General features: G+C 46.8%; 1 protein-coding gene across 2 annotated transcripts in view; it reads right to left on the bottom strand.

The window, feature by feature from the left end:
• LOC135373792 (uncharacterized) overlaps window positions 1–17,629 on the bottom strand; it is a 124,701-nt gene extending 107,072 nt beyond the window's left edge. For both annotated transcript variants that reach the window (XM_064606859.1, XM_064606860.1), the window contains exons 1-2: window positions 17,549–17,629; window positions 8,772–8,813 (exon numbers count right to left, since the gene is read on the bottom strand). In XM_064606859.1, the coding sequence (XP_064462929.1) occupies window positions 8,772–8,795 (24 nt within the window). In that variant the 5' untranslated portion in view covers window positions 8,796–8,813; window positions 17,549–17,629. The remainder of the gene's footprint in view (window positions 1–8,771; window positions 8,814–17,548) is intronic.
• Between the last annotated feature and the right edge of the window lie 4,288 nt (window positions 17,630–21,917).

The following is a 21,917-nucleotide window of genomic DNA, read 5'->3' as shown; positions in this document are numbered from 1 at the left end:
GGCACATAGCTCAAGTCTTGGAATGGTCTGGTAGGGGCGTGGTGCTAGCTTCGCTTTTCCGAACACAAAACCCACGTGTTGCATTCCATCAGCATCTGTGGCTCTGATGCAAGCTACAGCGGCGATTGACCTGTTCTGAGGCATCGCAGAAGACGCAGATTTCCCGTCGACGAGCGCCGGAGAGAGAGATTGCAGTGTACTGGAGTGGTATCTTGAGCCGTTCAAGATGTAATGAGTCTTGCCACGTTCGCCAGTTGTCATTCAGCTCGAGAGTGGCATCCCAGTCTCAGGATAAGAAATATCTCTCAGCAACAGCCTACCTTGTACCGTCAGTGGGGCTGTCAATCCTAGGGGTGTCGTATAGGCTTTTCACAGTGGATAGTACGCCGCGTCGAGAATTCGGAGTGCCTTTACGGGCACTTTGAAGGTGAACGTGCCTTCAGGTCCCAGTTTAGTCCAAGGTTCTGCTGCATCGGTACGTGACCTCCGTCGAAGTCCATGTCTTTAATGTCCGTGGCATAGTCACCGGATGGGAAGGCGCCCTCGATTTCCACAGAGTTAGAGGCAATCTTGTGAAGCCGCATGTTTGCTCCTTTCAGCATGTGCTGTGCCCCTTTGAGTAAGTCAATAGCCTCCTCTTCGGTCGGTAAGGACTTGAGGCCGTCGTCGACATAGAAGTCTCTTTCGATTAAGTGTCGAACGTCCGCTCCAAAGTCCTGCTCTCCCTCCTGTGCGGTGCGCCTTAAGCCGTAGGTCGCAATAGAGGGGAGCATGTGTTGCCAAACGCATGTACACACATCCTGTATTCAATGACATCCTTGATAGTGTCGTTGTCTCGGAACCACAAGAAGCGCAGGTAGTCTGTCTTCACGTACGAAGAAGGAATAAAACATTCGCTGGATGTCAGCTGTTACCGCCACAGCCTCCTTTCTAAAACGGAGCAGCACACCGATCAGGCTATTTGTCATGTCCGGTCCCGAAAGGAGCAAGTCGTTGAGCGAAACACCTTGGTACTTGGTACTTGAATCGAAAACTACCCGGATTTGGCTCGGTTTCTGCGGGTGGCAAACACCGAAGCTGGGGAGGTACCGAGATTGCTTGGCTTCTTTTCTTTGTGGTGCTGGCTCAGCGTGGCCATTTTCGAGCAGATCCTGCATGAAGGCAACGAAGTGCTTCATTTCTGCGTTCCTTTCCGGAGTGCGACGTAAAGAAGTGAACCGAGAAAACGCTTGTTCTCGGTTGTCAGGAAGTTCACGTCGGGGCATACGAAAATGCAAAGTGGCTGCTCAGTTGTGTAACGTGTCCCTGTGGAATTCTCTGTCCATCAAGCTCAGTAATTCTTTGTCTTTCATTGACGGAGTAAGCTTCTCGTCATCTCTTGTGATCTGGAATAGGGGGTATCTGGGATCCGTTTGGTCGTCGCTTAGCAGCGGAAGAGACGGGACGGCTTCTTTTGTAGAATGCTCAACACAGGGTTTTTCGTCCACAATCATTTGGTTGGGGCAGGGCCTGAAGTAGGAAGGACGAGCGTTTTGCAACACGCTTGTGGCGAAGGTACTGACCTGTGAATTGCGTAATCGTTCGATACAGACGTCCCCAACTATGACCCACCCGAAGTCCAGCTTCTGGGCGAAAGGAGCGTGGTTAGGGTTGTTGCGCTGCTGACGCACTTTGTGCTCTTGAACGAGATCCCTTCCTAGGAGCAGTATAGGATGTGTGCATTGGGTTCGAGTGGCGGAATGACATTTGCCACTGCCTTGGCATGTGGATGTCTGCGAGCAAAGTCCGGTGTTGGGATCTCATTCCTGTCATTAGGAATTTGGTCGCACTCCGTCAACGTTGGTAAAGGCAGACGTGTGCCACTGTTGATACCTTCAACAACATAGCCGGTAGCTCGTCGTCCCAACGTCTCAACCACTCCGGCGCACGTCCTGAGCGTGTATGGATACTCACACCCGTGAATGTTGAAGCATTCGAAGAATTCGGGCCTGGCCAGTGACTTATTGCTTTGGTCGTCAATGACTGCATACATCGGAACTGCTTGTTCTGGCTGAGCTCTTCTGGGTACACTTCGATGAGACATATTTTTGAGCAGGATACTCTCGAATTGGCTTCTCCACGCACTTCCGTGCAGCTTGATGTAACCTCTGCGGATGCCCTGTTGAAACCCTCTTCCTCAGCCGACGTGGTTCCGGCGCTGCGTCGAGCTTGCGAACTAACGCTCTCAGGATGAAGTGCCGTAATGTGGTGGCCCCTGTTGCACCCTGTGCAATGTATCGTTGAGTCGCAGCTCTTCCCGTTGTGCGTCATCGCACAGCATTTAAAGCACGCACCGAACTCTGACAGCAAGCGCTTTCGCTCGGCATGAGGTTTCTGACGGAATGTCCTACACCGGCTAAGCTTATGTGGCTTCTTGTGCAAGGGGCACATTCCTTCCGGGTTCTTCAGAGTTCTTTCTACTTGACTTGTTGAGCTGTCTTCCTGAGCGGTAATCGTGGTCCCATGTACCGTTACAGACGATTTCTTAGAGGATTGCGTTGTCGACGAGGACGTCTTCTCCTTCTTGCCTGTATTATCGCTTGAGGGCCCGATTATGAAACTTGGATCATTCTTTGTCTTCGCTGTGGTTCGGACGAAGTCCGAGAAGACAGAGAACGGTGGGAAAGACACACGGTGTTCTTGCTTGTATTTCGATCCTAGAGCGATCCATTTTTCTTGCAAATGTAGAGGAAGTTTCGCTGCAATAGGGTTCACCCTACGTGAGGTGTCTAGGTAGGAGAACCCAGCGTGGATCTGCCGTTGCTGACTCGAGTTCTTGGAGTAAATCTCCCAGCTCCCTCAGTTTCTCTCGGTCACTGCCTAGTCCTCGGAAACCTTTCAAGCCTGTCTGTTAGCGCGTTTTCGATTGCGTCTGGGCTACCATAGGCCCTTCTAACCGTTCCCAGATCGCCTGAAGTCCCATGTCCGGGTTTCCGATGTGCACAGCTTCTAGCGTACACGGATGATTCCCTTCACAGCCACTTCACCAGGAGATCCATCTCTTCTGTGGCTGATATTCCAAGGTTTTAGTAGTGTTACGAAATGCCGATTTCCAAGACCTATAGTCTTCCGGACGGTCGCTGAACTTCGAGAGGCCCGTAGTAACAAGCTCCCGGCGAAGTAAGTACCTGGCGACGTCACCCATAATGGATAGGGGGCAGTTTCATTTTAAATCGAACAACGGGTGAAAGTCGTACTTTTTAATGCGGCCAGAAAAAATAGCTCATACGAAGCAAATCACACCACGTGCGACGCTCGTGCGTGGAGTAGTTTCCGCGTGGGAGAGGAGGAAAGTCTGAAGCTGCTTGAGCGCGCTTTCTTCTGGACCGACTTTGACGGTGTCTAGCACCGCTGATTTTATGCCTAGGAACTGGAGGTTTTTTGTCATTATAGGCTGCTCTATAGACACTGTCGACAGCCACCCAGAGAACTCTCAGGGCCACAGACAAAAAAATGTTTCTGTTAAAAAATGCCAAACTTGGCGTAAACGTTCAAAAAGGCCAAACTTTGTTACCAATTCGCGTCATGACAGAACGTCTGAGGACATCGAGCTTAGTGCCATTCGATAGGACTTTGAAAGAACTTTCGTACTGTAGAGAGTTCATTTTTCTCGGCCCAGTGGTTTCTGTTTTATTAGCTTGAGAATCGCAGATGGTAGTCGAAAATTGCCAATGTTGCATCTAAATTTTCTCAAAAATGCCATCTTCGATTTCCTTGATTATTTTTGAAAAAGTGGCGTCATGTCCACTTTAGACGCCAAGTGAGACAATCTTATTTTTACCTGAAAGACGCGCAGCGCTTTTTTTTTTTTTTTATCGGGCAGGGTCCACACGGCTGTGGCCTTGCGCGCCCCATCACCAAGCACGCGACCTTCAACCTCTTCCTTGCTACAGGTCTCCCGCTGACTGAGAAATGAATGACCACACTGCGTGAGCTTGTTGTAGTTAACGATGTATGATGAAAGTCACTGAATAGGTTAGCTAGCTGTAGGACTCGAACCCACAGTGTCCCCAGAGCATCACTTTACGTTTACCCAATGGTCTCCCAGTTCCGCCAGGCTCATTCAAACTGTGGGAGAGTACATGAGTTGCCTGTGCGCCCTTGACGAAGAGCCCAGTCCGACGAACATACCGACAAAGCAGTGAGAAGAAACGAAGCGCTTCGTAAAGATCTTTATGCACTGGTAACATCGTCGCTTTTGTTTCAGGTTGCCGCCACTCCCCCAGGCAGTGTGAAAGTCACATCCTTTTCATTGGTAAAAGAACGTTGTGGAAGTTTCGAAAAACGTAAAGTGTGCCCATTGCGAGACCCCTGCAGGTGATGGATGCCACCATTGGATTAGTATCATCCGATAGCTTTAGACATGACCTTTCACATGATATAAACTGACTGGGTTCAAGCGCATGGATGCCAAAAGGATTACTGAACACCACGCCGAGGGTTTGAGGTACCTACGGCTACCGGAAACGAGGGATTTTGGTTGTGCGTTGTTCTGTCGGAAATTTTGATTCCCACGGTGGAACTGACACAGCTCATGGAGGGCCAAAGTCCCAGACAACACACAAAATAATCCGGATATCCCCACGATCCCATAACATCCGGGAGAGGGAAATATCCCGGTGAAACTTTGTGAGGATGTCCCATGGATATCTCAGAGGGACGACATTCGGTACGTCCAGTGTATGTCCCGTTTAAGATTTAGATGGGAAATTTGTCACTGTGCCTGATTCCTGGCGGAAACGTGTGTATCGGAAATACGTGTATCCACCCTGTGACGTCACAAAGTCGTTTTATAGATCATGTACAGTTGCTTCGTGAGGTAACATCGTGTCGAAAACTAAATATAACATAGAAGCTTTCCGCATCCAGTCCAGCACTAGAAGGGATCCACTGTGACTATATACCTCCTGTGAACAGAAACTGTCTGGCATGAAATATCTGAACAGGTTGATGCCCAGCCAAACCAGCGGAGCCGTATTATGCATGTAGCTAGCTTGTGGTAGGGTAAATGTGTTGCAAAGTTGGGTTTCTCTTTGGAAAACCCCATTTGCGACTTTTCTATACAAACGATAAAAGAAATGAAGAAAGAAATAAAAATAAAATAATGGGTATACATATTTCGCCACCTAGATTACAGTGCTTCAGATGGAATTTTGATTTCAAAATATTAAAGGTTTGAACGGCGCGGCCGATAACAATGTCGTCGGGGCAGTATCGCTTGCAGTACTGTTTCATTTTCAGGGTATATTAGCACACCCAGGGAGTAGTTTGGTGAGCTCAAGCGTCTCCAAAGTCATGCCACCAGAATGCGGGACAAGGAAACGATTCAGAAACTCTCCTCAAACATGTGCAGACCCACGGAACCCCCCCCCCCCCCCCTTCTCCGCGAAATATTTAATTTTCTGGCTACGGCACTCCCCCATAACAAGGAAAAAAAAAGACACACACACGAGAAATACCGCCTTGACTGCATGTAGGTTTTTCCTTTTTTTTTTTTTTTGAAACACGGCGAACAGGCGAATTTGCGCTCACCATCGTTTGCGGTCTGCGTGGTTGTTGGATTTGGGGGCGCCGTACGAAAATGCCCCACCAGAACCCACTCGCTCTCGTCTACCACACATTTTAAGCTTAATTCTCATTCCCAAGAAGCCCACCAGGCGTGCCCCTCCATCTGGTGGATTTTATCTCGAAGCCAGGGCAATCCAATCCGACCGTGTGCACGCATTCTCTTTGCTGCTGCTTTGTTTGTCGTGTCGCGAAACGCGTGATGTCCTCTAAACATTGGATTAACATACGCGCAGGCGAAGCTTGTGAGTGGTGCCACGAGTCTACGGACATTGGTGCCGTGATGGGTGAGTGAGAAAAAAACTTGAATGAAAACTGGGAGTAGCTAACCGTAAGCCTAAATAGCGCGTGTACGTACGTACTAGTATGTGATGGGTATAGAAATCCAGCGAACCGGTAGAGATGTAGGAAGGGAGTTGCCTCAGGACAGAAGCCGCCGATATTTCGAACAGAGACTGTTCTTCTTGTGGCAGAAGAAGAACAGTCTGTGCTCGAAATATCTAGCAGAAGAAGAACAGTCTCTGTTCGAAATATCGGCGGCTTCTGTCCTGAGGCAACTCCCTCCCTAGTATGTACAAGGAGCGTTCTGGTGCATTTTTTGCGGAATGTGAATTTATCTGGCCTGGATGTTTTTCAATGCGTTGTTCTCGTTGTGTTTCAGTCAATGTAAACTCTATGCTCGTCAGTTTCTTGTCAACATTTGGTGCTTCTGTGACAGTGTCTACGTATGAAAGAACTGATGTTCTGAGGCTGGAACAACATAGAAGGGACAAATACATACAAAGCCTCATCTTTGTGTCTACGTATGTTTTGTAACAAAGCGCGGGCCTGAAATCGTATGTTCGCTGCCGATCATGTTACCAATGGTACGCTATTCGCATTCTCATGGACTTTCGTTGTCATGCGGATGTGGAGGTTCGTTTGTGTTGCCATTTACGTTTGTTTCGTTTTACAGTTTGCACACGTGGGATTGCCTCGCGGTATGCACGGCACGGTACAGGGTCGGACACACATAAGCGTATCGCGGGAGCGCATGACCTGCAAGTATGCCAGCGCCGCGCAACGGATGCTCCTGGGTTTGAGACCTCGCGCCTAGCGAACATTCGCCGCCTCTCGGTTGGGTCCGTCATTGCTCTCGTGGCGCCGGCAGGCGGGGCGACCCACCTGCTGTTGCTATTCAATCTCTGGGCAATAAATTATAAAGCAAAGACTACACAAAGCAAAACGCGCTCGTAAACATACGAGGAGCGCCTTTGTGTGGAAAAATCGCTCCACGGAAAGGTAGCCCTGCGTCTCAATAAAACGATGTGACGAAGACGATGTGTCATGGGAAAAAATAAACGGAAGAAGGGGAGGTTAAGGGGACTCTACACATCCTTCCTGGAAACGAACACCAAGTGTGAGCGTCTTGCTTGAGGGTCCGTCGTTACACGGTAGCGCTCGCAACGTTACAGGTACCTTACCAGCCAGCGCAAAGTACGGGCATAATTCAGATCTCTCCCAGTTTCAGAAATAATTAAGAACGTGCAAAATTTTCGCGTACCACTCGTGGTTTTGCGATACTAGGCGGACAAAATATGCGCTTGAACCCAGCCACTTGATATCATGTGAAAGATCATGTAAAGCTATCGGATGATGCTAATCCAATGGTGGCAGCCATCATCTGCAGGAGTCTCATCCATGTCACATGCATGTGCACATTTTACGTTTCATACTGCCTGGGAGACTGGCGGGAAACTGAAACAAAAGCTACTATGTTACCAGTGGATAAAGATCTTTACGAAGCTCTTCGTTTCTTCTCACAGCTTTGTCGGTATGTTTGTCGAACTGGGGCTTCTCGTCAAAGGCGCACAATCCGATGCATGCGGGCTGTGTCGTTTTCGTCATACCATCGTTGTATGTAATGACAAGTTGGATGACTCGTTGACGAACTGGCCTGCTCCTGTATAGGTACGAAGCCCAGAAGAGCACGCTGATGGAAATATCAACCACTCTAGTCCTGAATCACCCATCATCCAAAACATTCTTTTACGGGTTCCTTGAATTCTCTACCTGATGTCACTGTCGCATTTTATCTAGGGTTGCCAATCGGGATATCCCGGGATCCCGGACAATTTTTTACGTCCCGACATTTCTTCCGGAAAATCCCGGGATTTTCGTGACAGCGAATATGACTGAAAAGTCAAACACCTGCAGGCCATCAGGCAGAGACTCACCACTTGGTAAGGAAATAGCACTTTTTATGACTGGCGGAGGCAGAGGACTGCTGCCTACGTGATAGGTACAGATATATCTGAGTGTCATTTCTTCTAGCGCAGGAGCTGAACGGACCTTCAGTTTGGCAGCCAGTATTTTCACAAAAGTTCACTCCGAAGTGAATGACACTACCCTCGATGCTCTGTGCTTTCTCAGGCCGTGTGTACCATTGCACAATGCACATTGTACAATGTGACAAGCACTCAGCGTCGGTGTTCAGTGTTTCGTTTTTTTCTTCATTCGTCTTTTTTGTTTCTGTTACGCAGTGGAATGTTACACAGTTTAAAGAAATCATTAAGTAATATTTCCTGTGACTTCAAGTGTTGCGGAACTCGCCTTCTTTTCACGCGCAACCAGTGAATTTCGCATCAATAGAAAAGGAGTGGCATTGTCATCGCAGAAAATAAAAATAAAATGTGAGAATTTCGTCGGCACTACTTTACCAATGTGGTTACACTGCGAATTTTCGAGTGCTTTCCTTCAGGAAAAGGTAGAAGGTAGATAATTCTGACCCGCGTAGGACTAAACTTCGAAGCACAACTCTAATTATATCTTATCGCCTCATCTAACACCTGTAGTTGGTGAGTGGAGTGGGGATAATGCCGAAAGAAGATTGCAATGATGTGATAGGAACCCCTAGAGGATACCAGACCATCAAACTTTGCCCAACAGCAGGGTGCTTCGACACCCCATCTTGTTGACACTGTAGGGTTGATTTTCTCCAAAGCGCGCGTGTACACGTCTCCCTTTCCCACCTGGATAACCTACGACAGCTTTGGATACATGTGGTACATAAAAGACTTTGGAACCGTCCGATGCTTGCGATTTTGGATAAATCGATACTTCACAACAGTATCGTGGAACTACTCGTATAAGTCTTCCGTCGACAATATTGTTGTGAGGCAACTCACCTGGTCCGGATTCGAAGTCATCATTGGAGTGGTCAAGAGAGTCTGTAAAATACAAGTAACCTTATCATTTGATCCGATGTGGCACAATCCGGAGGTGCATTTGACACCCGGATCAACGAACACAAAACCAAACCACACAGCACGATTATAAAATGATATTTTTCTCGTTTTCATCAGAAAGAAAACACTTTTCCGAGTCTAGAACCAAACTTTTACCTTCGTAATGCGAGGAGTTTTCTCGGGAGCGAATTTAAACGGAGCCGCGAAGGGAGTACAGCTGGCGCCACGCCGTGTCGAGCTGCCGCGCGAAGACACCGTGCACCGTGAGTAAAGGCGGGGTGAGCATAGCCTCGATGTGAGCAGCAGCAGCAGAGCAACAGCAGCGGACACGAGGGGTCCCATAGCACTGGGCGAGAGCAGCAGAGCTGCCGAGCTGCAGAAATTTCCTGCTGCTCTCGTCCGAATTATCCGAATTTTTGGTTGCTGTGCTGCCCTGTTGCTCTGCAGCATGAGCAGCCGGTCTCGAAAGCCAATCAGAAGGCTCGTTGTTATTGTTTTCGTTCGACGGTGTTTAGGGTTAGCAGGGCGGTGAGTGACGGCAGAAGGTTTGTTTCCTTTTGTTCCGTGATTTGATTCTGAAGATCTGGATACGCTTGTGATTGCCAGTAGTTTGGAGCGAGTGTTCAATCATCGGGACTGCGTGAAGTGCGCATTCAGGACATAATTCAGTTCATAAGTTCAATAAACTGTTCGACCGAACCTACGTGATACATATGTTGTGTACCAGTTGTAGCTACATGTTCGCTTGTTTTCTGGAAAGTACTTCAAAACCCGTGACCTGATAACGTACAAGCAAATTACTTTCACGTCCATGCCGTGTGAAAACCAAACCGAACAAATTTCTTGTGGTCGGTATTCCAAGACCTTGCTAGGTGGTTGTAAATGAAACTGACCCTTGGAAAGGGTTAGATGGAGATAGACAACGTTCAGACAACAAAAAAAGGTTCGACAGAGATAGATAATGAACCCATTCCTTGTGAAAACAGGCAGAAAGCAGTGAATACTAGCAGACGGGGCCTTTGTTTTCGTTAGACAATTTTATTTCACTAATAGCAACGTACGCATTTGACAGTCACCGTAAGTCAAAATATCGAATACTATAGTAACGAGGCAATATTTATACGACAAAATCCCGTAGAAGAATCTCCACACAACACAGCAAGGACGGTTCTGCACAGCAGGAGGACGAACCTACGTTGAATTTCATGAAACTGACTACACATCAACGAAGAGTCAATCAGGTAATCCGAGGCTCAGCCCACCACCACACTCATCTCAAAGTTCAGTTATGAGCTCCAAATCCACAATATATCTCTCACACAAACGCCTTTCACCTAGGATTGCGTTCCTAGGTGTGTGCACTAAAAAGCTTAGCCGCTGCGTACGCCTTCGGAATGTGCGAAATGTAAACAATGCCACAGTTGCCAACACGCTTTGTGTTTTCTAAGCCGCTGCTGCCGCTAATTCAAAACGAAGCTATGGGACGCCTCCAACAGAAGAGCAGCGGCAGCAGAAAGCTGCTCTGCTGCCATGTTGCCGTGTTGCTGCTGCCGCACCGCTGCTGCTCGCATAAAGCTATGGGACCCGGCCCTAACTTGACGCGAACTACAATCGGGCGCGCGACACGTCATCGTGACGTGTCGTGGTCCCGCCAGGAGCACGCGCCGTAGGATCATGCATATGCGTTCCAAGGTTGCCAGATTGGGCTATAAGCCGCCAAATTGGGCTACTTTTTGTGACAGTTGGCGGGGTGTTTTTCACCTTGGCTATTTGGCTACTTTTGGGCTATTTGAGGGTTTCACGCCACATGCGCTCGGACGACAACACATGACCACACTATGATTGTCACCCCTCGTCACGCAAAACTTCCTACACCCTTTTGGGTGTAAGGTGTGCGTACCATAACTCACACCCCTACAGTGCTGTGAAACACCATGACAGGTACGTGTATTTCATTACATCTACACACCCTAAAGTGTGTAGGTGTAATGAAATACACCTAGCTCTCATAGTGTGTTTCACGACACTTTAACTTTTACACCTGAAAGAGTGTGAGTTGGTACACCCACATTACCTCCTGAAAGGGTGTAACGTCAACTTAGCGGGTGTGCGGCTTGTGGGTCTACACTGGTAATTGGAAGATACCCTATCTGATTCGTTTTTTGTGTAAATCAACACCCCTAAGTAATGGCATAACTATATGCAGTGCCTGTCTTGCGAGCGTCTGCAAATTCGATAGCAAGTTTAACTTGTTTATATACACAAAAACACCAAAATGAGGGATTGCTTGGAGTATAAGCTCACCATCAAGACAACGTTTGTGCTTCCTACTGGTTTTGGTATGAAGGAAAGACTCAGTGTACACGCGTTTTACAATAAGGCAAAACACTCTTAGCACACCCTCAACACACCCACCTATGAGGGGATCAGCCTCGAAGAGGTGTCATACGAGAGTGATTTAGGTGTATATTGCAAAATGCACCCCCTTACGCTAACGTACATTCTTCAAGTGACCATTCAATGAACATTCCTCACGTGAAATTCGCCCTGCGGACAAATGGACTGTAAAGACTTCGTGCCATCCGACATCTTCCTGAACAAGTTTACAAGCGAACTAATGTGTCCATAATATGAGTTTATGCATATGCGCTTCTCATACATAACCCATGTGTAATTTGCATGCTGTATATTTTCCCGGTTTTGTGAACAGGGAAACGAAAACGTTTTTGGCTATTTGGGCTATTTTTTTCTTTGATGTGTCGTCGTGCGTTTGCTATGCTTGGGCTATTTTATGAATCAGTTTTGGCGGGAGACAAGTTTGGCATCTGGCAAACCTGATTGCGGTCATCTGGTCCATGACGCCAGCTTCCGCGCGGTGGTCGCAGTCTGTCGCAGTCGCATCCTGTGGGTTTCGCCGACATACCGAGACAATGTTGGATGGTTGGTTGCCCTAATTCACGTCAATATCCGCGGAGCATCTAGTGTCATATGTTTCTCAGTGACGAGACGGACAGCTTTTGATGCCAGGAAGCAATCGGATCGCCGGGATGGAAAGCATTATCTTGCCTCACATTCAGGCTGTTCACAAGTCTTTTTTTAATTTTGTGATTTGATTTCAGTTTACCTTATCATATGCACAATCATATCAGGTTATCCTATATATATGATATTGACGGGGCCATTTTCTTGTTTATACCTGAATAAGTTAAAATAATGAAAAAATGGCTAGGAAGCAAGCGAGCTGGTGAATATGATGCGTAATGTACAACCCCGAGACTGACATCCTGAATGACTGAATGACATCCTCAGGAAGTCATCAACTGGTCCTCCCAGAAAGTCAAGAGCTGTGCGACAGAATTGCGGCTCCTCCTTTCCACGAGAAATGCTCCAGGTATCATAGACAGTCATCCTTTTTGGAGCCAGAGAATTTTACGGTGGACCACCCTTTATTTCAGAAAGAAGTCAGTCAGGTCCCAGGATCGGCCCAAAAAACAAATGTGTTTATGGAGTCTGAGCAGTTACTAAAAGTAATATTTCTCGTCCCGCAGGCTACCCACAGGGACGGGCACAGGACGTACCTGAATGACTCTTCACGGACAGTCCGAGAGTGTTATCCTCAGGACGTTATGGGGATAACCGCGAAGGACGAAGACACGATGACACTGTGGAGACATCCTGAGGACCGCGTGTGTTCTTGGGGACGAGCAGGCGCCATGGCAACGCCGCTATAACTTGGCAGGCTACCCACAGGGACGGGTACAGGACGTACCTGAATGACTCTTCACGGACAGTCCGAGAGTGTTATCCTCAGGACGTTGGATAACCGCGAAGGCCGAAGACACGATGACTCTGTGGAGACATCCTGAGGACCGCGTGTGTTCTTGGGGACGAGCAGGCGCCAACGCAACGCCGCTAACTTGGCATTACGCGATGCCGGTGACGTAACGGGGGCCAAAAAAAGAGCCCGTACAACTATCCGATCAGCAGGAGAATTAGCGCGGGAGAGGAGGAACGCAGAAGAGACACTTCAAGCGCGCGCTTCTCACAGAATGGAGCGATTTCACCCGGAAAAATTCTGGCATATTAGTTTCTCGACGGCAAGAATAGTTTCCAGCAAAACAGAAAAAAAAAAAACTATGAGGGTTCGGGAAATTTCATAGTCCCTTGAAGGCCAACTGTTGTACAGACCGATACCTCATCATTTTTAATCCGTGGAAAGCTCGGGGCGTACGCAGTTTTAGACAATTCTGAATAAGTGTCACGAAAATGCGCACGCCTCCCGTTCTCAACAAATCAGGATGATAGTTGGCTAGGAATGTGCTATGCAGTGAAGTTCATTTTTAAGAGTGTAGAATGTGATCCTAGAGAACGCACCAAACGGAATTTGGAGGAACGGTGATAACAACGCGATAACGGCAAGGGAGCCTACATACATCCGACTTCAGTGCGGTGATACCTCCAGCCGATGTCCCTCAGGCGGCCGCCATGTTGGTCCCCTGCTTTGTCAGAATCGTCAAGGGTATTGCCGAGATGAAATTCACCGCATGGCACGCTGCTAGCCAACCATCATTGCCTTCTCCTATTTGTCGAAAATGGGAAGCGTGTTTGTCGTTTTGTTTTTGATTATGTGCGGCATAAGTGTCACCAAAAAAAAAGCGTACACCTCTCGTTTTAACAAATCAGGGCAGATAACGAGATTGTGGTTGACTGAGAGCGTGGTATGCGGTGAAGTTAGTTGGTTTCTAAGAGTAAAAGAGCATGCTCGCAATACCACGCCGTCTAGGGAATGGGGACCAAGGTGGCCGGCGGCATCATGTGGTGTGTCAAAGATTGACACCACCCTAAGACGGAACACCGCTGATGTAGGCACCCTAGATCACGCAGGAAATGAGACACACATGGAGCCATTTTTTATTTCTAACGCGAGCGATCGGCATCCAGTCCTTAACCTTGACTAAGAACGCCTGGGCACGGGTTCGTCGGTATATTTTATCGCTACCACCCCAAGAACACATTGTCATCCTTGGGCTCAGGAGGGTCAAATCTGATTCTCAAATTGTCCTCAATGTGTCAGTTTAGCACTATACCGCGTCCCCATAGTATAATCAGAATGTCCACAGGCCATCTTTAAGGACAATTTTAGGACAGTGTGATACCACATAAGCGACAACCTCTAGATTGCTTTTTACTGTACCCGATTTGTTTTTGTCAGAGACGAGTATCGTATTTTCACGCGTATTACCCGCGGCTTATGCGCGTTTTTATTGTCGCGGACGCTCTGCGGCTTATCCGCGGGTGCGGCTTATCTGGTGACTAGTTTTCCCTGGTACTTCCCCATACCCCGGATTAAACGAAACGGCCGACTGTGCCTCATGTTTTTCGGAACAGGACCGCCCTGCCAGTGCACGAACAATACCGAACAGCGGCGGGTCCACATTCGAGTGGACTGACCTTCCGAAGACATTCCCCCACGCAGCTTTAACAGAAGGGGTGACAGTGATTCATGTCTCCTGGAACACCACTAACCCGTCAATCCACGAAAAACACGCAACAAGGGCACAATCCGATCTTAGTAGAACACTAGAACTGACCTCCTTTGTTATACATCATGCCGACACCGGAATGTGGACAGGGTTTATGGCCTTCCCTACGGTCGCCTCTGTCGGCAGACCCACAGGAAGGGTTCAATACACCTGACATCGGGATAAAACGTGGTCAGCTAAGCATCAGTTATCATTTGACCAGAGCAGCAGCATTCGTGGGCACGGCAGTTAGAGGTGAGGCATGGCTCTAACGCGAAGGCACAGCTACGACAGCGGCTTCAAACTAAAAGTCGTCGACTTCGCGGACCAGTACGGGTACAGGGCAGCTGGCAGGGAGTACGGCGTCGACGAACGTTGAGCGTCTCTATTTATTTTATATGTGCATCACTGGTTTAGCGCACAAAGCAGTCGCGTCGTATCACCCGCGGCTTATCTGCGGTGCGGCTAATACGCGTGAAAATACGGTACATTCTGTTTCACTGATTACTGTCCATTTGTCTTGATAAGCTGCCGCTATGGTGTCTAGCTGTTCGTTTTTCCCCAACGGACAATGAACAGGGCCCAATAAAAAGGAATATAAATATAAGATCAATATAAAAGATCAACAACAGCAAAAAAAAAAAAAAAGAAAGGAAAACAAATTAGAGTGAGAAATTCTCTTCGGAAGGTACCGAAGCTCCTTTCCATCCGCTGCACTGCGACGAAGCAAAGTGCTAGCAAGATCTGTGAACAAGACCGCTCGTGAGATTATCGAGGCAGAAAGAATAGATAAACTCTTCATGGCAGGCCTAGCGTGTTACGAACGGTGTCTCCTATGAGTTCCGTGCGCCGTTTTTTCATGCCGCAGCATAAGATTTAAACCCCTACGATACCCGTTTCCTACAGAATCCAAGCGCACAGATGTTGGCAGACAAAACAAACACACTTCGCACATGGCATGACGCACGGAGCCCAGTGGAAGCCGCAGAGAGTTCCTTTGATTTGAATATCATTGAGCCTACCGCCACTTGCCGTCACACGTGGAAAGACCACGACCTGCTGGATTTTATAACGACCGTGCCATAATCGGCAACCCCTATGAGAAGCCCGTCCGCACGATCCGCTAGGGGCTCTACGTGTCGGCCCGCGAGATCTACATCATGATTGCACAATGGGACTTTGAATTTTGAACGTGCAGAAAGCGCAGCAGACGATAGTCTCCTATGAAAACACCTAGAATGAACGATGATAATCAACTTCTGAAATAGGCTCTTCCATGGGACACCTACCGCTAGAAGTGCGAAGCATTGCTGAAATTGAGGGCGACTCGAGGAGTACCGCCACCGCTGGCTTCCAAATGCGGCGCTGGGAAGGGGTACATATGACATGGTTGTTACAATTTAGGAGGTCGTGGGAAAGGCTGTGGCCGAATCCGGCAGAATATCGATCATGGCGTCTCCCGGACTTGGACGTTGAGAGAGGGTCTTGTGTCCGTACAACTCCTTTTCTTCCTCTCTCTCAGCTTTTTTTTCTAGCCTTTCTATTACGATTTGTATGTTTATTTGAGAACAGTCCAATGAGACCATTCAACATTCACAGGGGAAAAGCTGCGAGGGCGCGCAAAAGGCTACCTACTGACCTACTTCATGGTGTATTGAAAGTGCGAACCAGGTATAAAACAGAACCGCAATGCATGCTCAGAGTCAATCATTCCTACACTTCCAAAACTGAGCTTCACCTCATTGCACGGTGTGCGCCGATCACTACCACGAATGATAGGGTGATCGCTTCTGATTTGAAGGGAGAGAAGGGCGTATGCCTTCTTCTAGCAATCAGGATATATTCACATTGCTACAAAAGGCGTACGCCCACTTCGCTCTTCGAATCGGAAGCAGTAACCCTACAGTACTGTGAGGTGGATGGTGCGGTGAGTTCAGTGGTGATGAGAATTTGCTACGAGGTAAACTCCTGCTCAGGTAGCGCACAGTTACCCCTCTGGTTCAACAACAGCAACAAGAACTGTATTTCATGATCATGGATGGGGAATTACACCACCATCAAAATAAACTTCACCACATAGCACGCTCTTAGCCAACCGTCATCCCGAATGAGAACGTTCTGTCCCTTGATTTGATGAATAGGGGATCGTACGCCATTTTTGTGGAATTATGAACTGCATAATGCCACAAATATGACATACATCTCCCGTTTTCAGCTAATGAGGTGAAGAATGATGCCAGTTGAGACGGTGCTTAGCTAAGAGCGTGCTATGTGGCGAAATCCGTTGCTAAGAGTGAGCCAATTATTGTTGCTGAGATTATGTAACATGACACAGCATGACACATGTGAGCATGTAACAGCTGGAAACTGGGCGCATTCCCGTGCTTGTGGCAGCTATGCAGTTATGTTGCCAACAACATAATCGAAAACAAAAATACGCTAAAAATGCATAACGCTAAATAACAACCATTGCGCAGGACGTTGCCAATTGCATTGAAACATGCCACTAATCTATGGAACGCCCTGGGCATAAGCGTTTTTGTGACAATTAACGTGACCACACAAGTGCCACAAGACCAGGTACACTTCTTTATAACAAGTAATGGCAGAGAACTGCTGTGCTCCAAACAGAACGAAATAGAGCAAGCCCCAGAAAAATAGGGCTGAGCTAGCACGTATAGATTGTTATCGTTGGCGCGTTCTGAACGTCGTGAAACGCCACGGTCTGCAGATTTCAAAGAAGGCGTTGCGATTTTGACGCTTAACGAACCGCAAACGAGCGGAACACACAAGTTGACCCGATATCCGGGGCTTAGCCCACAGGTTCTGGAACCAATGAACACTAAAGTGACAAAGATACGCGTGACTGGCATTGAAATCTGCTGTCCGGATTTATTCCACAGCATAACCGATTACCAAGTTTAAGTCCGTATAACAGTGCTTGCTACTAGGCAGCTTACTAAGCAACCGTACGGTATCGTATCGTGACTACGACACGTTGGAAGAGCAGAACCCCATCTTAACACGCTCAGAATCAATCTGCACACGAGACCATTCGTTCTCGTCTCCTCACGTTTGAACGCTTATATAATATCCACATTGATAAGGCGTCAAAACAAATCTCGTACGAAATTGACATCGTTCGGAGTGACGGTTCGCTCTTGCAAACTACGAAATTCACAGAAGAATACTCACAGAACGGGATAACTTGTATCGCCAACTGTGTGGATAACTTTATAAATCGAGAGCACTGGGCGCTGACTGTCTCACGCTCACGACAGATGAATCGAAGAAGGGAACGAGCCTTTTTTTCTTCCTTGTCAATTTCAGCAGTGTGCCGGTGTCTCCCCCAACGGTTCACGCCCACCATTCACGGTTCACGGTCCGTAATTACACCGTAATTCTGAATAATTCTTCATGCATAATGCTTCATATTTTCTGCATTCAACAATGAGAGGTCTACGCCCTTTTGTGTGTGAAATTGTAAATTGCCATAGTAAACAATGCCTTCTCTTGGTAACATTACGAAAAAAAAAAGAACAGCAAGAAGGGGAAAAAGTACCATCCCGTCGAATTTTGAGAACTGCACCGGGAATAAGTCTACACTCTTAAAAATGAACTTCACCGCATAGCGCGCTCCTAGCCAACAATCATCTCGAATGATATCGTTATCTGCCCCGGGATAAAATATAAAAACGGGAGGCGTACGCTTTTTTGTGACACTTATGCTGTTCATAATTGTCACAAAAATGGCGTACGCCTCCCGTTTTCAACAAATCAGGGCAGATAACGATATCATTCGAGATCATGGTTGGCTAGGAGCGTGCTATGCGGTGAAGTTCATTTTTAAGAGTGTAGGTGACGCTCCATGCCACGGGTAGCGCTACCCGTAAATTTTTACCTTCACCGCGCTGAACGCTTTTTATCACCTGTTTTCTCCCACTACGGCCAGAATGAAGCAACCGAACACTTTTTGCTCATCTGCTCTCATTTTGGCCTACTGTGCCTCCAGGCACATGTATATCAGCACCCCTTTGCGTTTAATTGGATGTCCACTTTCGCTAACATCACTGCTGTTAGCATCACTCATCCCATACGGCGCCTTGTATCCCAGGCGAACATTTTTTTTAAAACTGGCGCTAGTTGAACGGTTATCGAACAGGGACAAGTTCGATCGAGTGGTACAAGTTGGCCCAACTGGTTCTGTAACCAGTCCCAGTTACAAGTGGTACCAGTTGAAACTGGGACCAGCTGCAAACCTGATTGCTGAGCAGGAACCGGTTGAAGTGGTCTCTGTACGATAACACAGCATAGCTGATACCAGCCCAACTGGCATGTAACCGGTGGCTCTATGCAGGATCGCTGTTCCCAACAAAGGCAGGTCCAAGTCAAAAGAACGGCACCACAAAAACGCATTTCGTTTGTAGTCAAATATCACACGTATTCTGATGTACATGTTGAGCAACTATATAACGGAACTAAATGATCGCAGCTGAGGAATTACAATGTTACATAAAATGCATCACACCTCCTGTTCGGTTGGTCGCTTGTTGGATTGCCTTGTGGACGTCTGGAATCGTGTGACCAGCAGAGTATTTGAGATGTTCCTAATAGCACACGATAATTAACGTTTCTGGAAAGTTGAAAAGGCTCAAGTAAATACTCATATATCTGCAACATGTAACCGTAGTGTGTGTCTGGACAGCCACTCAATTCGAGCACTCGTGGCCCCAACAGGCATGCGAATCTGTCCAGTAGCTGTGCATTTCAAGTGAGAGATTTGCGTGCTTTCCGGGGCGACCAGTACTCTGGATCGAGAGCAGTCCGTGTTTTTTCGGTGTGAAGGATCCGAAACACGAGGAAGGATGAATATATTCCTTACCAATATAACCTTACCAAAGAAAGTTCATATTCAAGGCACACACATATATATATATATGTGTGTGGCTTGAATATGAACTTGCTTTGGTAAGGTTAGCGTAAACCGGGTGTTATTCGTATGCAGGTGCGACGAATGTGACGCAGAAGAAAGAGAAGACGTTCCCGTGGAAGTAAAATTTCTAAACAGTCCGTCTTTTGATGAAATGATCAAAGGAAGATATCGGGTCGGGACAACGCGCTAGGGAACATGTTGGCAATTGATGTTCCGAGGCTGGAACACATAGAAAGGACAAATACATACAAAGCCTCAAGTGCCCAAGAAATTAATGGTGAAAGAGGAAGTCATTGAAAATCACAGGGCCGGCATCCAATGTATTGCTCCGTAGACGAAAGCGTGCTAGGCGAACGCAATGCATCCTGGACAGGTCCCGGTCGCACGTCACAGCAAACGTCGAGGCACACGTGACCCTAAAGATGGCAACACCCGTGACCGGCGGCCAAACCGTTTGTAAACAATGCGGTTGTTGTTTCTGGACGACGTTTTGGATGGTTTTCGATCACGGTAATCATTTTTATTCGAGAATCTCGCAGTAAAAAGCGCAGTTTTACACGTAAAGCCTCGTATTGTTGACAACTTGCGAAGGTGTGATGACGACCGCGCGTTAAGACTTACCGAGTCCATGCGATGTACGTACTTAAACTAAGGTGAAATGGACTACCACACCCAGTAAATATCGAAAAGGTTGTCAAGTCTTGGCTTCGTCATGCTAAAGAACGGGACCACAAGAGAACAAGGGAGCAGCCTTCATATCTTGTCAACAAAGCAGCTAGCAAGTAACATTTCCACCCATTAAGCTAAGACAAGTCATGAAAACATCACAGATGGTCTTGTAGGATGAATAGAGGGCTCAGCAGACAGCTGCTACATTGACTTACAAGCTAGCTTTTTATGTACCGCCTTTTGCGAGCAAATGTGCATGGATAGCATTGATAGGAGACCTGGAAATATGGTCGATAAGCTGAAGCCCTATCAGGAAAGCAAGCGCACAGTATCAAATTTCTGCAATTTTATTTAGAAGCGAAGTAGATGTCTGCTTAGATCTGTCCTCATTACACACATGATATTGATAGCTGCAGCACAAATGTGCAGTCGTCTCCCTGCATCTCAACGTCAGAATTGCGTTACGGGATGTCTGCTGGACATATATATACAGGGAGGTCCACCAACCATGATAAGTATTCACAATAAACAAAAAATGTAGGCAGCAGAAAGATATGTGGTCGAAAGTATTTTTCTCCCATGAACTTTTTCTACGTGTTTGTAATAGTTTTGTTTAATTTCAATTCACAGAAATTAAATTTCGTGAATTGTGCTTCAAAACGTGTAAAGTCTGTAGCTTTCTTTTTTTTTTTTTTTTACGGAAATAAGTTTCGCGTGGTCATCATGGCACGAAATCTGTCCCCGAATGCAACGTCATTTGCAGAAATAAATTTGCTGAAAATTTGAGGAAATAAGCCCTCGGCTCCACCCACTTTATTTCATAGTCATAGCTGTCTTACCAGGGCTGGGCTTCTTACCCTCTCCCTCCTACGTGGCGTGTCGATTCACCTTCTTTCGTCACGCTTTGACGTTCAGTCTATAGTGCTGAAAAAAAGTGGGTGGTGCTGAAGGCTTATTTCTACCAGTTTCAGGCGAATTTATTTCAGCTATTGCTGTTGCATTACGGGACAGAATTCAGAGTCAACTCTATTTCCATATAAAAAGAAAGCTAATTTGGCTTGGTAAATTTTGAAGTTCAGTTTAAGAAATCCAATTTGCATTCATTAAAATTAAATCAAACTTACAAGCACATGGGAAGATGAGACAATTGATGTTCTGAGGCTGGAACAAGCCTCAAAGCCTCAAGTGCCTATTTCATGTGCATCTTTCACCATCTTTCAACACATGGGAAGAGTTCTTGGGAGAAAAATACTTTTGACCGCATATCTTTTCATTGCCTTTATTTTTATTGTGAATATTTATCACGGTTGAGGACTGTCCTGTATATCAAGTACAAAACCGACATCCATAGTGCCTGTGTAGCTTGCCTGCTTATTTTTAAAAGACAAACCGTTCGTGTGTCTTTCTCTAAAAAGGGTGAATATGCGTTTTTCCTGTCTACGTTAATAGTCTGCTTGTAAGAGCAGTTTAACTTTGCTAAATGAACACGTCAGCCAAATATAAATTGTTTGCAGTAGCAACGGGCTACGTGGTCATTAGATCTGACTTTTATAGCAGGTAACACATGTAAAAGTCTTCAGTTTTGTATAAATATGGCTATTTTTGTGATACTCATTTCTGTGCCTATTACTTATACCTCTTGCTTAACTTTCTGTGACTCTTGTAGTGCAAAGAATCTTAGAACTGCCAAGTGTTTAGACTGTACTGTCATTTTACTTTTTTAATGGCACGAGAATGACGTGCATACCTTTTGACTGTGATATAATGTGCACATGGTTTTGTACTGCGAAAAATTTTTGGAAGTCCTAAACTCATAAGTTGTACTTTTTGTTTTCGTTTTTTTTTTTTTTTCAGTGCACAAATGCCCTGCACATATCTTGACTGTGATGTTATGAGTGGCCGTTTTTGTATTGTTAAGAATTTTGCTCAAAACTCCAGAAGCTGCAAAGTGTGCGGTTCACT

This window comes from Ornithodoros turicata, unplaced genomic scaffold (genome assembly GCF_037126465.1).
Source record: "Ornithodoros turicata isolate Travis unplaced genomic scaffold, ASM3712646v1 Chromosome32, whole genome shotgun sequence".
Taxonomy (NCBI): Eukaryota; Metazoa; Arthropoda; class Arachnida; order Ixodida; family Argasidae; genus Ornithodoros; species Ornithodoros turicata.
The sequence above is the reverse complement of the archived record's forward strand: the minus strand, read 5'-3'. Positions and strand labels throughout refer to the sequence as shown.